The following is a 16,453-nucleotide window of genomic DNA, read 5'->3' as shown; positions in this document are numbered from 1 at the left end:
AATGTCAATGTCAGCTGAATCAGAATTTGGTTAAAGGCATTAATGAGCATAAAAATGGGCAGTCTGTAGTAGTAAAAGATAAAATTTAAGAAGAATCGATGTTAATCATAGTCCATAGGTACCAAACAATGTAGCTGCTAAATATATGAGACAAATATTTCAGAAATACAAAAAAAGTTTAATAAAACTATACAATTATAGTTGAATTTTAATAAACCCTTTTCAGAATTAAGATTTATAAACTAAAAGTAAATAAGTGCATAGACGAGTTGAATGATGCAGTTAATAAACCAACTTAATATACATTTCCTTCAGATAAAAAAATCTGCATTTTGTATGTTCAAAATCAATCATATACTTGGCTACAAAGAAAAATGCGTAACATTTAAAAATAAAGATTGTACCAGCCATATTCTTTGCTCATAATCCTATAAAAGTAGATATGGAAAGCTGAAAATGAAAAACATCAAAAAGTTTAAAGTGCTGGAAATCAAGAAATACATTCTTCAAAAATTGTTGCCTCAAAGAGAAATAAAAAGTAAAATAACAAACTTTTAAGACCAATGAAAACAGAACATTTTATTCCAAAACCTATAGTTCACAGCTAAAGCTGTGACTGAGGGAAATTAATAGACTTAAATGTCTTTGTTGTTAAATGGCAAAGATCTAAAATAAGGGAATTTTATATTAATTTTAAAAACACTAGGAGAAGAGAACATTTAAATAAACCACAAGAAAACAGGAAAAAGAAACAAATCGAAATGAGTAGAAAAGGACAAATAAATTCTAAACTGCTTCTTTGAAAAAAAATCAATAAAATGAATGAACCCCTCACAAGCCTAAGGGAAAGAGAAAATTACATAAGATTAGAAATGAAAAAGGAGACAAAGCCGCAGATAACCGGAGAGATACAAATTACCACAAGAACATTATGAATAATATTCTGGCAATAAAATTTTAAAACTAAAGAAAATGGATTATTTCCTAGCAAGCTCCCTGTTTGAAGTAGAGATTTTGATTATGTCAGTTATCATAGAAGATACTGGAGAGATAATTAAAACTGACCATTTAAAAATGCAGCAGAACAACACTGTTTTACAATGATAGTAGAATTTGTCAGTATTGTAGGACAGAAGATGAAAATGGGTGGGAGAGATGGCCAGGTCAGAGGGAGGAGACAGTGGAGAGAGGGAGAAAGGGGTTTGTTAGGGAAAAAAGAGTTTAAGACAGCACTTCTGCTAAAGACTGCCCTCCCCAACTCCACACATCAGATCAGATCAGATCAGATCAGTCGCTCAGTCGTGTCCGACTCTTTGTGGCCCCATGAATCGCAGCACACCAGGCCTCCCTGTCCATCAGCAACTCCCAGAGTTCACTCAGACTCACGTCCATTGAGTCGGTGATGCCATCCAGCCATCTCATCCTCTGTTGTCCCTTTCTCCTCTTGCCCCCAATCCCTCCCAGCATCAGAGACCTTTCCAATGAGTCAACTCTTCCCATGAGGTGGCCAAAGTACTGGAGTTCCAGCTTCAGCATCATTCCTTCCAAAGAAATCTCAGGGCTGATCTCCTTCAGAACGGACTGGTTGGATCTCCTTGCAGTCCAAGGGACTCTCAAGAGTCTTCTCCAACACCACAGTTCAAAATCATCAATTCTTCGGCGCTCAGCCTTCTTCACAGTCCAACTCTCACATCCATACACGACCACAGGAAAAACCATAGCCTTGACTAGACGAACCTTTGTTGGCAAAATAATGACTCTGCTTTTGAATATGCTATCTAGGTTGGTCATAACTTTCCTTCCAAGGAGTAAGCGTCTTTTAATTTCATGGCTGTAGTCACCATCTGCAGTGATTTTGGAGCCCAGAAAAATAAAGTCTGACACTGTTTCCACTGTTTCCCCATCTATTTCCCATGAAGTTGTGGGACCGGATGCCACGACCTTTGTTTTCTGAATGTTGAGCTATAAGCCAACTTTGCCACTCTCCACTTTCACCTTCATCAAGAGGCTTTTGAGTTCCTCTTCACTTTCTGCCATAAGGGTGGTGTCATCTGCATATCTGAGGTTATTGATATTTCTCCCGGCAATCTTGATTCTAGCTTGTGTTTCTTCCAGCCCAGCGTTTCTCATGATGTACTCTGCATATAAGTTAAATAAACAGGGTGACAATATACAGCCTTGACGTCCTCCTTTTCCTATTTGGAACCAGTCTGTTGTTCCATGTCCAGTTCTAACTGTTGCTTCCTGACCTGCATACAAATTTCTCAAGAGGCAGGTCAGGTGGTCTGGTATTCCCATCTCTTTCAGAATGTTCCACAGTTTATTGTGATCCACACAGTCAAAGGCTTTGGCATAGTCAAGAAAGCAGAAACAGATGTTTTTCTGGAGCTCTCTTGCTTTTTCCATGATCCACTCCACACATACATTCTTACTTTCTTGAATTTCAGAGAGTAGTAGTTTGTTTCTGTTCAACCATAAACATTTATATTCAACTATCATTTTTACTTCCCTGGTGGCTCAGACGGTAAAGCGTCTGTCTACAATGTGGGACACCCGGGTTTGATCCCTGGGTTGGGAAGATCCCCCGGAGAAGGAAATGGCAATCCATTCCAGGACTATTGCCTGGAAAATCCCATGGACAGAGGAGCCTGGTAGGCTATAGTCCATGGGGTTGCAAAGAGTCGGACACGACTGAGCGACTTCACCATTCACTATCTCATTTGTACATCCAAGAGCTGCTGCTGGTAGTTTGAGATGATAGTAGGAAAACAGCTATGACATGTTCCCAGAAGCCCTTCTTCCCTCCTGGAGGCCTGCTTTTGAGTGCCCCACGCTGGTGGGGAGAATCTGCAAGGTTAGGGCTCTCGACATGTTCATTCAGGGCCAGGAGAGGGGGAAGCTCTAGTTAAGGGGGGACAAGATAACACCAGGGAGTTAGCTCTCAGGTGCTGGGGGCTGTTTGGACTACTTAAGAGGACATCTGGACATCTGTCCATGGCCTGTGCACAGTGGCCTGCGCTGGGCAGAGTTTTCTTAGAGGGTTTTCACTTCTGCCTACCCTCAGCCATGCCCGAGAGAGAGATGCCGCTTCTGTCCACCAGCCTGGCTTAAGACTGATACTTGTTTTGCTTTCAAGAGGAGATTGTTTGACCACATTTGGAAAATATCATCAACTTTCAGCATCTTAGCCTCAAAGGGTTTAAAAAATATATATTTTATAGTTCCTGTACAACTGGCAGAAGCAAGGTAATTCACTGATTAATAATACACTTTGTCCATTTTTTTCTTACATCATACTAGCAGATAATGTGTAAAAACACGTGTAAAAACATTTACTTGTGCATAAATACCTGGCCATCTTGATCACACTGCATTATAGAGTTTCTGGGGCCGTGTGGCTTTTCCAGATTTGTTGGACAGACTTTTTCCATTTTCAGAATAACTTAGCTTTTATCCATTTTTCTCCAAACAAGTTTGGCAGCTTGCAACACAGTTAACTTTTCATTCTTGTGGGGGAATTAAAGCAGGAACTTGGGAGGGAAAAACAACCCGGATAACTGTGACCCACGTGTTACCTTGTAAATGACAAACCAAGAAGTGGTGTAGGAAGAGAAGGAAGGGGAGAGAGAATCTTGTCCAACTGAGCTGAAAGCATTTTTCATATCCAGACAGTCTTCCTCTCCTGAGAATCCAATAAAAAGCGTGGCTAAAGGACTGTTCCCATCAGATCCAGTGCTTTGGATGGAGATTCTTGGGGCTTAATGGAGAGAACAGGGGATTTCCGACGACAATTTGCCCATAATGAACGAATAGGGTTTCCGGTTCTATCTCCTGATAGGATACTTGGGGGGAGGGGTCTCCTTGCCTGTCAGGAAACAAAAAGTCCTCTTCCTCCAGATGGAGGTCATGGGTCCCAGTATGGTGGCACAACCTGGCCTGCGCGCTCCCTCCAGCCCTGAGGTTCCAGCGCCTCCCTGCTCCTCTTGCCTAGAAACCCTGCACCGAAGGGCTCCAGTTTTCTTCTTCCTCCCGTGGTGGTGAACTGGCAGAGGCAAAGCAGCGAGGAGCCGAGAGGGTGAGCCTGAGGGGTGGTTCCTAGACACGTGTGTGGACGGAGGGGCTGGTGTAAGACTGCGCCCCCTGGTGCTCATCACTGGGCAGATCTTCCTGCTTCCTGCCACCCTGATCTCCCTTTCTCGGGTGCCCTCGATTTCCTAAGACTCTTCACCCTATCGCCCAGCATGTAAATGCCTTGCGGCTTTGTCTGATGTAAAGAACCTGGTGGTGTCCTTTGAGTCTGCCCACTTCCCACCAGCTCCTAAGTCACATATGGATCTCCAGACCCTGAGCGTTATTGTATTGATCGTCTATAGCAGGACCTAGCCAACTACAGCTTGTGGACCAAATCTAGCTTCTCGCTTAATAAAGTCTTATTGGAACACAGCCACCCTCTTTCATTCACATGTTGTCTAAGGCTACTTTGCTCTATGATGACAGGCTTGAGTATTTGTAAGAGATTGTGTAGCCTCCAGAGCTGAAATTTGACACTTTCCAGGACAAGGTTGACAACCCCTGGTCTGTATCTAAATAAAGATTGAAAGTAAGTTAATGCCTATAATTGGGAAGACAAATTATAAAATTCACTGATAATTGTTTGTTCTTCTACTCAAGGTTAACCATTTAAGTATCATAAATCTCATAATGCTTCCAACACCCACAGGCAAACTGGGAAATGAAATAGATCTCCCCAACCTCTCACATACTGAGCTCAGGTGATTTCCTCAACTGAATTCCCTGCTCAAAGTCGCTAGCTTGACCTGCAGTGAGACATGCCAATCTTTCATCATGAGTCATGTAGGAGCCTAACTTAACTGATTACTTCCTGCTACAGAATATCCTCTTGCCCTTTACTCTGACCCCTGAATGTCTGAGTCCCTATTTAGACACTTTCAATGCCCTAACTGTCCCCATTTTGACTTTCAAACTGTGTTTCTCTATCTGAAATTTCTCTTTTATGTAAAGCTGTATGTGCCCACCAGTCATTAGCTCTGCACACTCTGGCATCTGCATTCCCTGAATTTTCACCCACTCAGGAACCTCTCAGCACGTTTAATTTCGTAGCTTTTATTATTTAGTTAAACCTGCTAAGAAGATCATCTCTGAATCACCTTTACAAAAGACTAAATACAAAGAATGGTTTTGTTTTAAGTCACTGACATTGAAAATACATGCTTTCCTACTAATACCAGGAACTCATCACCAATTTCTTCTAACAGTGTACAGCGGAGAGTTAAGGCGATTTGGGCAGAGAGAGAAAATCAATGTCAGGGAGAGGGAGGTATAGGTGTGTTTTGTTCCACACAGGCGTGAGGAGAGGCAAAGAAAGTGAGTGTTGCAGCTGATTGACCCAGAGCTGAGATTACAGGGAGCAGACCCCGGTCCAGGCAAAGAGCATTTCTGCCTATAACTTGGCTAGTCACCACTGGAGGACTTCTCTTCTTCCCCGCTTTTCACTGTCAGGTAGAAGATGCGGTTGGCCTCTGGGTAGGTGACTCTGCTGAGTGGGAGCTTGTAGATGGTGGGGCTGTTGGTCGTCAGGAGCAGGAAGGTGAGTGTGGAGAGGCAGAAGGGCCAGGTGCCTGGTGGCACACCAACCTGAAAGCAAAAACACTGGGATCTGAAATGTTCCTGGGCTCCTGGGACCTTGCAGGAGAAGGATGCGGTAGGGGCTGAGAGTGGCGACCCTCCCCTAGCGACTTCCTTCCTAGTGACCCTCCCCTTGGCTTCTGGATTGATGGTGTCAGAATGGTTGGTTTGAATCTGAAGTGTTGGTCCCTTTGGGGACAATCAGACTCTTCTAATGATGGAGCTGAAAATCCCCTAGAGACAATCTCTCATTTCCGGCTAAACATGAGTACCTCCATCTGTCCACCCATATTCTCCACTGCTAGTTACAACGCTTTCTCTTTCACACACACATCCACACAAACACACCCCTCAGAGGCACATAAAATACGCCATGGCCAGTCCTTCTCTGGGAAAACCTTGAATAAACCTTGACCAGGCTGTTGTGTGGAGTGCTAGTGACCAGAACCCACTCACAAGACTCCAAATGTCCTGAAGCCCTGGTTGGGTTGGGGCACTTTAGGGTGGTGTCAGGAGACCCCAGACTTACCACTGACATTATGTTGGTGAGGGCTGCTCCCATGTATGCACAGAACAGGGCTGTGGAGACACAAGGACCATCAGGAGTCAGCTTCCCAGGGCCCATCTCCAGCCTTCCCTAAGAGCAGGCTCCATCCTTGCCCCAGTGCCACCGTGTTGGCCCCACACCCTGAAATCTGGTGTGTTTGCTTGTGACCCATCTCTCACTGGGCTGTGTGCTCTCTGAGGTTGGAGATGAAAGCTTGCATATCCCTTTATCCCCTCCCCACTTCCATGGTAGCCCTGCATAGAGCCAGGGGTCAATAAGCATCATTTACTACTCCACACTGCCCTTGGTGATGCTCTAGCACAGAATGGATGGCTGGGTGGTTGTCTGTCTGGACAGATGAGTTGTCAGACTATATGAACTCTGAATAAAGTCCTTCTTGTCCAAGATTCTGAGCCGCTGTGATGCTATGGAACCCTCACCAAGTTCCCTCACAGCTGGACCATGTTGGATCCCTGAGCCAGGCACCTGGCTTCACCCACAGATGAGGACCCCCAGGACAGTGAGGGGAACTCATTCACAGCCCTGGTGTGTCTGGACAAGCTCCTTCTGCCTCTGTTTGCTCTGTTTCCCTGTCCAGAACCCCGGTCCCCTCCCTGTCTTTGCTTATCCAAATCCCACCCTGAAAGGGTTGAGATAAGCTCCAGCCTCCTCCCAAAGGCTTCCCAGGTGGTTCCAGCCACAGGAATCGGCCATCTCTCTGAGGATCATAGACAGTTACAGTCTCATCCTCAAAATACCTGGCAGTTTTGACTTGGTGAATATTTGCTGAGCCCACTGGCTCCAAGTCCAGACCCCAGCTGGATGCTGAGGTGGGTACAAGAGACACAGAAGGCATTTACAATTCCCACACTTAACTGGGGGAAAACAAACAAAAAAGCCCTTCTGGATGATTTTATGCCCTTCACTTGTCTCTGGTTTTGCGTATTAGTGTCCTGTTGGTTCCAGAGGATATAAGCAACTCCAGGACGGGGAGGCTGATGGGACTGGAGTTTGAATCTCGCTTCTGCCATCAATAGTTGTGTTTGGACAAGTTTGTCAACCCCTCTGGGTCTCATTTCCTCACCTGTAAAATGGGGCTAAAATCCATGCCTGGCAGTGGCCTTGGCAGGATGAAATGAGTGCTGTTTGCCCAGCACAGAGCGCGGCGCGCTGGGGTGCAGTATCATGCCTGTGGTCCATTTCTCTTCACACAGCGTGTTCTTTGTTTACTCAATGGAAATCAGGCTCCTTTAGCACTATGTGACTATTTTCTGGGACCTCAGCCCTCCCAGGCACGTCATCTCACTGGCTCTTTCCAATGGTCTTTTTAGATATCACAGACAATTGCCCTGAATATTGGGCAATTACATCTCCTCTGCTAGACCATGGCTTCATGAGGATGTGGTCTGTGCTTCCAGGTCTAGCCGAGGGCCTAGCACTTAGTGGTGCCCAGTCGATAGCGGTTGAGTGAGAACAGTTGTTGAGGCCAGGAAGGTTGCCACTAGCACATGAGGAAATGCATGTGTGATTTCCTCATGAACTTTAGTGGTTCATGAGGAATAGTGGTGGTGATGCCATCTGACAGAGGAAGAACCTCAGATCCCCCAGCTCTTAGGGTACCACCATTAAATCCCTTAGTGGTAAGACCCCAGCCGCAGTCCTTCCATCATTATTTCTCAGTACTGATGAGGGTCCACCATGGGTATCACACAACCGGGGGAGTGGGGAAGGGCAAGGAACAGCAGAGTGGCTTGGCTGCCAGCTTCCCCGAAACCTACCGCAGACGAGGGCCAGCAGGTGTGTCTGCCAGGTGAGGGCGTAAAACATGCCCCCGATGGCGATGCAGGAGAGGACAGAGTTGTAGCTCCAGAGGCCCAGGTAGATGGTCTTGAAGGGCGTGGCCACAGTCAGGGCTGTTGGACAAGGTATTGCATTTCTGGCTGATTCGAGGTCACAGCACAAAGGACACCTCGGCTGGTGCCAGTCCCCAGGTGCCCTTCCTCCCGTCGCTGACCACCCCCCCACCTCCCTCCCGCAATACCTGCTCATCAGAGGAGCCTCTACAAAGGGCATCTGGTCTTAGGAAAGCAACAGTGGGGGAAGAGCAGTGGTTTCCACGGTTTTTCAAATATTTCACTCAGAGGTATGACTACTTCTGGTCATACCTCTGAGGGTGAGGGTGAGGGTGAGGGTGAGGGTGGGCCAAGGATGTGGGGCTGCAGGCCCTCCCCACTCCTTTGGCCAGAGCAGCTGCATTTTTAGCAAGAAAAATTTCAACTGGTTGAGAAAAATTATGTCTAGACACATATAGATTCATGCAGATGGAGAAATGAGATGGCAGAAGGGGTTGGATGTGAACAGCAGGTGAATCTGGGTGAAGAATTTGTGGGTGTCTCTCAGACTATTTTTAATTTTGTAAGTTTTCATAAGTTTGAAATTATTTCCAAATAACATTTTTTTAAAGTTGTGCTTCCAAGAAATTTTTGAAAAATATTGGGATAAGTCAACAGGCTCCTATTCCCAAAGCACCCAAGGTCCATTTCTGACTCTACTCTCTTTGTTTCCATATATGAATGTGTGTATAGACACATACGTAGAAATTAAATCACATTTGTCAAATGACAATCCAATTATTGGGAAAATTTTTCCTGTTAGCTTAGTCAAAATTTCAAAGTGCTAGGTCGTTTATACCCCACTGGGTCTGCTAGTGTTCCCCACCCACACCAGATTCCCCTCTGCCTCCCACCCCTCAGCTCCCAGGGGCTACAGGCCAATAGGTCTCAGCCCGTTTGCATCTCCCCATACAACCTGCTCAGATGGTAAAGTGTCTGCCTGCAATGGGGAAGACCCAGGTTCAATCCCTGGGTTGGGAAGACCCCCTGGAGAAGGAAATGGCAACCCACTCCAGTACTCTTGCCTGGAAAATTCTATGGACGGAGGAGCCTGGTAGGCTACCATCCATGGGGTCACAAAGAGTCGGACACGATTGAGCAACTTCACTTTATACAACCTGCTATCTTTTGGAGACTCAAGAAAGGAAAAAATAAGTCTCAAGCCCTGACAGTGTTTAAAAACTTCAGGGAAGATAGTAAGCCTAGACTCTTTACTGTGTGCTGGGAGAAATGACCTCAGGAAAATGACCCCTGCTGAGCCGGGGGGGTCCTGGCCTACCTGCCAGCAGCCCCACGATTGAGCCAATGGCTGCATGCAAGCAAATGAGTGGCGAGCAGATGAACAGGGCCACCAGGAACACGCCACCTGTCCAGGGGTTGTCACATCCGTACACCTGCCCGACCCCGACAGGGATGGCTTGTAGCAGCTGCAAAGTCAACAAAATCCAGGTCAGTGGAGTGTGGGCTGATAATACAAGGACCAAGCCTCAGGGTGAGGACTGAGCCTTTCCCCGGGGGCGGGGGGTGGTCATGGTGTGGAATGGGAGGACTGCTGTGCCCGCGAGCGTGTGGGAGAATGTGGAAGGGAAGGCATGAGCTGGAACAAATCGCTCCTCACTCCACCACTTGGCAGGCATCTGAGCATCCCTCATGCAAAACTGGGCAGGTCCCCAGCACAGAGGCTGGAGCCAGGTGGTTCTGAGGGACATGTGGCTTTTGCTTTGGGGGTCTAGAGGGTGCCTCCCTGGACTGCCACTGGGAGGTTTCAGGGCAAAAGGGGGCTTCCTCTAGACCTTCTGAAATCCTAGAAATATTCCAGGAATTCTGGAAATATTCTAGGCCATTAAAAAAATTTTTATACATTTTTTTAATGGAAGGGTAATGGCTTTACAGAAAATTGTGTTGGTTTCTGTCTAGGCCATTTTGAGGAATGATTTGACCAAAGATCACCCAGCTCATGGTGGCCGATCCCAGGCTATAGCCTCTGAGCCTGACCCCTAGTCTCTTGGTTGCTCACATTCAGTGCTACCCCGGGGATGGGGGAGCCCAGGAAGGAAGAGGAGCACTTCCCCTGCTCTCCAGGAGCACTCAGCAGACAGGTAGCATGAGAAATATCTGGAGAACAGCACGAAGCACCGGATCCCTGGGCTTGAGAGTCACTGGGAGATGTTGGAACTGGAGATGATTGATTTGTCAGTGATGTCAAGATAGCTTTTTTTTTTTAAATATCCAAATCATCCACATTTTGGCAAAAAGTTCTTTGAGGGGACAAAGGAAAAGAGGGAGATTGACAGGGCAGGGAGAACACTGGCCCAGAGTCATGAGCCCCAGCTTTTAGGGGTTTCTGCAGAAGTTTGTGTGTGACCATCTCTGTAACACGAGGAGGCTGCCCAGCAATCTTCCAGCTTCAAAATTCTGCCAACTCCTTCCTCCATTACCAGCTCATGTGACCTCTTTGAGGACAGGACTCCTTTAGCTGAGGCTATAAAAGGTGCTTAATAAATAGTGTGGATTAGTTCAGTGGTTTCCAAATTTTGTGAACATTGAAATCACTTAAAGATCTTTTTAAAAAAATATTAATGCCTAGCACCTCCCCAGACATCCTAAGTGGTGTGAGGAGGCATGGCCAGAGCACCAGGTACTGCTAATCTACAACAGAATTTGGGGACCAACGGATTCGTCATCGTCTACTGTAGATGTAGGGAGTTCATTGCATTTCTCCCCTTGATGAAATTTTGTTCTTTTTAACGATTTAATTCTAGAGTCAGTCTGATTTCTTTAGAGAATTTGAGGTGTCCCAGACAGTTTTTAAACTATGTCTATTCTTGCCTCTGAATGTGTGGCCTTTTAAACACCAGCCATTGTTTGGTCCAGAGCCTATAGACTTGTGCAAGGAATCACAGGGTGCGGGCCCTGTCTGATTTAAAGGAACCCTGAAAATCCTTTATTCCAATCCAGGGACCTCTGCTCCATCTGGGAAGCCAGGTTTAAAGTCCAAGGAGGCAAGAATGAGAAAAATGAGGGGGCAAGCTGCCTTGGAGTAAAGTCTGAGTTTAGAATGAAGCTCTGCTGGGATCCAAACTTCAGCCTGGTGAACCGGGGCCCCGACCCCTCCATGCTGCTCTCTAAACTACAGCCAACACCCTGGTGCAAAGGGCAGTCAGGTGTGCGGTGGAAATTTCCTAAGGACCGGCCTTCTCTGTACTCTGGATAATCCTTGTGTAACAATAACAAGCCAGCTAAACAAAACAGAAATCACTCCCATCATTGTTTTAAAGAGAAAGAGAGAAATGGCACTGATTGGTCAAAACTCAGATCTGGATGGTGTAGAGGGAAAGGAGTCAGTGGTCAGAGAGGCGGTGCGGGGGAGCTCAGAGGGTGAGCTTGGGCCTCAGGGAACCTGGGTTTGGCTCCTAGTACTTTTTACTGTTTGAAGATGAACAAGAAGCATCTCTTCTACGTGGCTGTCTCTACTCTGGTCTCTCAGCACTGGATGGTACAGCCTCACCATGCAGGGCGGGTCGCGGGCTCAGTGGGCCTTTTTCTCCTGCAGTGCCGCATACCCTGTGGCTGTCACTCAGACCAGCTTCACCCGCAGGGCTCAGGGACAGCAGATTGTGCCCTGAGGCAGTGTGTCCAGTCAGCAGATGGCTGATCCTTCAGTTCGTTTCGTTCCTGCTCCAACCCCAGTAGTTTTCCATTTGAGAAAGCGGGCTTTCACTTAAACACAGGGCTCTGTCTTTTCCATTGCCTTGGATTTAGGCCCCAACCCTGCCTCTGATCCCATTCCAGCCCCAGCCCCAGCCCCAGATAAAACTTCTAACAAGACAAAAACTTTAAAAAAAAGTTTGGCATTGTTGGCAGCAGCGTCTGCCATGAGGGTCGGGGGAGGCCTTCCTTTCCCGACAGTTTCAGGCTCAGGGTGTGGCCGAGCCTGCAGGGCCTGCGTTGTGCATGCCACCTGGTGTCCGCCTGGCACCAGGGCGACACCGAGCCCCACACTAAGCACATCGAGATGCAGGGCCAGGCTGGGTGGGGAGGGCTCAGATATCAGATTTTGTGAACAATATTTGAAGCACCAGCTACAGCTTGATCTTGGGCAACTAACCCTCCCTGTGCCTTAGTTTTCCCATCTGCAGAAGAGGATGATGGTAGTTAGCATTGGGTTATGGTGAGGTTTAAATGAGTTAGTAAGCTAAGGGCTTCGAACAGTGTCTGGTACATAATAAATTTGCTTCAGGGTAAGCTGTTAGCTATCCCTATATTCATTAACAGGGCTTCCCTGGTGGCTCAGATGGTAAAGAATCTGCCTGCCATGTGGGAGACCTGGGTTTGATCCCTGGGTTGGGAAGATCCCCCAGGAGGAGGGCATGGCAACCCACTCCAGTATTCTTACCTAGAGAATCCCCATAAACAGTGGAGCCTGGTGGGCTACAGTCCATGGGGCTGTCTATTAATATGCATTAACAAGGTCAAAATTTTACAGTTCTATATATTTAATCTTGTGTGAGATTTTTATTATATCCCTTTATCTCTGATTTCTAGAGATCAGTAGAATAAATGCATTTGTCTATTTGTGGATATCAGGACATAAGGCAAGGTTTCTCAGCTTTGACATTATTGACATTTTGGGCTGGTTAGTTCTTTGCTGTGGGGAGAAGGCCATGCATTGTAGGAGGTCCAGTAGCATCCTGGCCTCTACTCACTAGAGGCCAGTGGTATATTCCGCCTAGTTTTGACTTTTAAAACATTTCTGTAGACATTCACCGTCCCTAAGAGGGAAAAAAAAGTCACTCCTGATTGAGAGCCAGTGATATGGAAAATACACAAAAATTTACCCCCATCTTCTATTGATAATATCTTTTTTTTGGCGGGGGTGGGGGGGCATGCCTCATGGCTTGTGGGATCTTAGTTCACTAACCAGGGATCGAACCTGGGCTCTTGGCAGTGAAAGCTTGGAGTCTTAATCCCTGAACATCCAGGAAATTCTCCTATTGCTAATATCTTTAAAGTCCTAATTTTAAATATTATTTCAGTGCCTTGACCCTTCACCCACCTATTCATCTTATTTAATATTTTCCCCTCAAAGCCACCATTCTGTATTGCCAGCCTAACCCTTATCTGTACCCTTGTTTATCATCTGTTGCCCTGGGCAGATTGTAGGTGACCTGAAGCCAGGGATGTCGTCCTATTTTCCGTGTATGCTCAGGGTCTGATGACAAGCCTGGCACATGTAAGGTCTCCAGTAGGGGTTTATGGAAAGAAGATATGGAGGTGGCATTGACTCTTTCCTGTGCTCCTCTCTGCTAAGATGCATCATTCACTGGAGGTGCAGAGAATCTGAAAGCCTGAGTAATCCACAAAGTGGTGACTGAGATGGCTGCAGTGGAAACAGGCCCCCACACACCTGCCGCTGGCGACTCACCAAGGGCATCTCAATCTCCGACCAGGTGATGTTGGGCACCGAAGACACAGGCTCCACCAGCGTCGTGGGGAAGAAGAGGTTGTAGTGGCCGGTGGCTGCCAGGTACAGAGTCACGGCGAAGTTGAAGGGCAACGTGAAGACAGGGAGGTCCCACTTGCTGAAGATGGAACTCAAAGCACTAGAAAAGACGGGGCTGGAGATGAAAGAGAGAAAAGATTTAACTGCTGTGATCAGTCTTCAGTCTACACTGTCTAGTCCGCTCTGGTCACTGGGCCACTCACTGTTCCCCTTTCCTTGACAGTCATTCCTGTCTCCCTTGAGAATCTAGTGGTCCACTGACCTGGGACTGGATATAAGCCAGTGTTCAATATAAGTCTACATCTTTGGGAAACAAAATTTAAAAGTCTTATAACTTGTTTTCAGTAGGAAACTTTATAAACTAATTTACATATTTCTTCGTTTCTTAAACCAAGAAAACAAAATCTAATCCTTACAAAATGGCATGTGTTGCCTTTGGATCATTACAAGGTACATCATGATGTATCCTGGGCTGTGATGACATTTAGAATATATGCTTTAAATAACCTTCTAGGGGGAGACTGCTATGGACATAGGAAACTCGCAGGCTTAAATTCAGCTGAAGTGCTTGGAACTATTCTGGGAACCAGCATGTGAAAATGAAACCTTCAGTTGATTGTGTCCTCTGTTTTCTTTTCATCTTCCTTGTAGAGAGCACGGATATTGGAGAAAGAGGGAGTGAGATGCAAATCCTAACTCCTACACTTAAAGGCTGAGTGAGTAGCACTAGGAAATTTACCTTGCCTCATCTCAGTTTCTTCTGAAAGGACCATCACCTGGCATCCAATGCCCTATGCCTCCCACAACTGCACAGGTGCACAGCTGCAGGCCAAACTTGAACTCATGTGATACGGTTGATTGGTTAACTTTTAATTAAGGATGCTCAGTCTCAAACAGGCATTTAAGCCTGCCCTAATCCCTACTATAGATCTCTAGAAAATTAACTTTCCAATTTGCTGAGATACCTATTTCACATTTTCTCCTTTCTCCTCAAATCTTTGCTTTCTATCTCCCTTTAGTTTCACTAACCACCTTGCTTTACTTCATTAAGAAAAACAGAAACGACATGATGAGAAATGCCTCATCTTCCTGACCATAAGATTCATATTCTAACTGCCTCTCTGCCTTTTCATACAATGGAGTGTTCCTGCTCTCTTATCAGGCTAATTCTTTTTCTTGCACTTGGGATCCAGCCTGTCTCAAAGTCTTGGTTCCTGCAATTTTGTCCTTTCTCTTTTGCAGCTTCAACCTCTCCTTTTTCTCCAGGTCACTCTCATAAATACATAACGTGCTCTAGTGCGTGTGTGCTCAGTCGCTCAGTCGTGTCCAACTCTTTGCGACCCCATGGACTGTAGCCCGCCCCAGGGTCCTCTGTCCATGGGATTTTCCAGGCAAGAATACTGGCATGGGTTGCCACTTCCTACTCCAGGGGATCTTCCTTCCCCAGGGATCCAACCCGGGTTTCCTGTGCTCCTGCATTGAAGCTGAATTTTTTTTTTTTTTACCACTGAGCCACCTGGGAAGGCCAAAGTGCTCTAGCACCTTCTAACATAAAGATCTTCCCCCTTTAACCTGATTTCTGCTCCAGCTATTGCCCCATTTCTCTGCCTCCTGCACAGCAATACTCAAGACTAGTCTGTCTTTGCTGTCCCCAAACTTTCTCTTTCCCTTCTTTACTGAACCCACTCCTATCAGGTATATGTTCTGCCCACACCATGGAAATGGCTCTTGTCCAGCTCACAGATGCCATCTCTCTTGCTGAATCCATGGTCAATCTCTGCCCCTTTCATTTGACAGTTGGATCCTGAACCCTTCCATCAGGAATTGAAAGCCTTCTGTCAGGGCTACCACGACACTGCCCTTAGTTGCTTCTGCAGGCGCTCCTCAAGTCCCCTTTGGCAGTTCTTCCCCTCTTCTGCCAGACATCTAAATGCTGGAGGATCCTGCAGCTCTGACTTGGGTCTTCTCTGTTTGAACCCTCTCTTTCTGCGTGACTGTCCTTAGTCTCCAGGATGAAGTATCTTCTATATGCTACTATTTTCTAATCTTGACCAGATCACTAAGTTCCAGATTTGCACATCCAATGTCTTTCTCAGCATCTCTACTCAGAAGACTGAAGTTTAATGTGTCCAAACAGAACTCTTGATTTGTGTCCTGTCTCCCACAACCTACTTGCTTTTTTCCCCTGCCTTTTCCATCAGCCCAGGTTCTCAGGCAGATTATAGGAGCACACTGAGTCTTCTTTCCTCCCTGCCTCATCGCACTCCACAGCCTCCCAGAATGTCCTGTTGCCTTCACCGTCCTTAAAATATACCCTAAGCCTAGCCACTTCTCGTCGCCTTCATGGACATGGCATTTCTGTCCTCTGTGGGTTATTGCAGCAGACTCCTAACTACGCTTCCAGCATCCATGCCTGTTCCAGCTAAAATCCACTCTACACTGCAAGGAGAGAGATTTGTTTAAATTTATCCACATCCTTTCACTCGTCTGCTTAAAGCCCTTTAACTGCTTCTCACCACAGCTGTAGTAAAAATCGAAGGGCTTACTGGAGAGGTAGAAACTATTAGGTACAAAGTAAGCTACAAGGATATATTTGCAACACAGGGAATATAACCAATATCTTATAATATTTATAAATGGAATATAATCTTTAAAAATTGTGAATCACTATATTGCACACCTGTAACTTATATAACATTGTACAGCAACAATATTTCAATTAATAAAAAGGCTCCTTGGAGTCACGTGGCTCCTGGGACATGGCCCTCATTACTTCTGCCCTCGCCTCCTGCCACCCCTGCTTCATTCACTGGGCTTCAGCCCCACTGGTCTTGTTTCTTGAACACATCATGCTTTTTTAGTTGG

The 16,453-nt window shown here is 46.2% G+C and overlaps 1 protein-coding gene across 2 annotated transcripts in view; it reads right to left on the bottom strand.

Moving 5' to 3' along the window:
* The window catches only part of SLC14A2 (solute carrier family 14 member 2), a 70,235-nt gene that overhangs the window by 29,579 nt on the left and 24,203 nt on the right, over positions 1-16,453 (bottom strand). The window contains exons 5-9 of one of the 2 annotated variants that reach the window (XM_055559029.1): positions 13,511-13,703; positions 9,365-9,512; positions 7,972-8,106; positions 6,176-6,225; positions 5,492-5,655 (exon numbers count right to left, since the gene is read on the bottom strand). In XM_055559029.1, the coding sequence (XP_055415004.1) occupies positions 5,492-5,655; positions 6,176-6,225; positions 7,972-8,106; positions 9,365-9,512; positions 13,511-13,703 (690 nt within the window). Of the gene's footprint in view, positions 1-5,480; positions 5,656-6,175; positions 6,226-7,971; positions 8,107-9,364; positions 9,513-13,510; positions 13,704-16,453 lie in introns of both variants that reach the window. The other variant, XM_055559030.1, reaches the window with a different exon arrangement.

Source organism: Bubalus kerabau, chromosome 21, assembly GCF_029407905.1.
Source record: "Bubalus kerabau isolate K-KA32 ecotype Philippines breed swamp buffalo chromosome 21, PCC_UOA_SB_1v2, whole genome shotgun sequence".
NCBI classification, from domain to species: domain Eukaryota; kingdom Metazoa; phylum Chordata; class Mammalia; order Artiodactyla; family Bovidae; genus Bubalus; species Bubalus kerabau.
The sequence above is the reverse complement of the archived record's forward strand: the minus strand, read 5'-3'. Positions and strand labels throughout refer to the sequence as shown.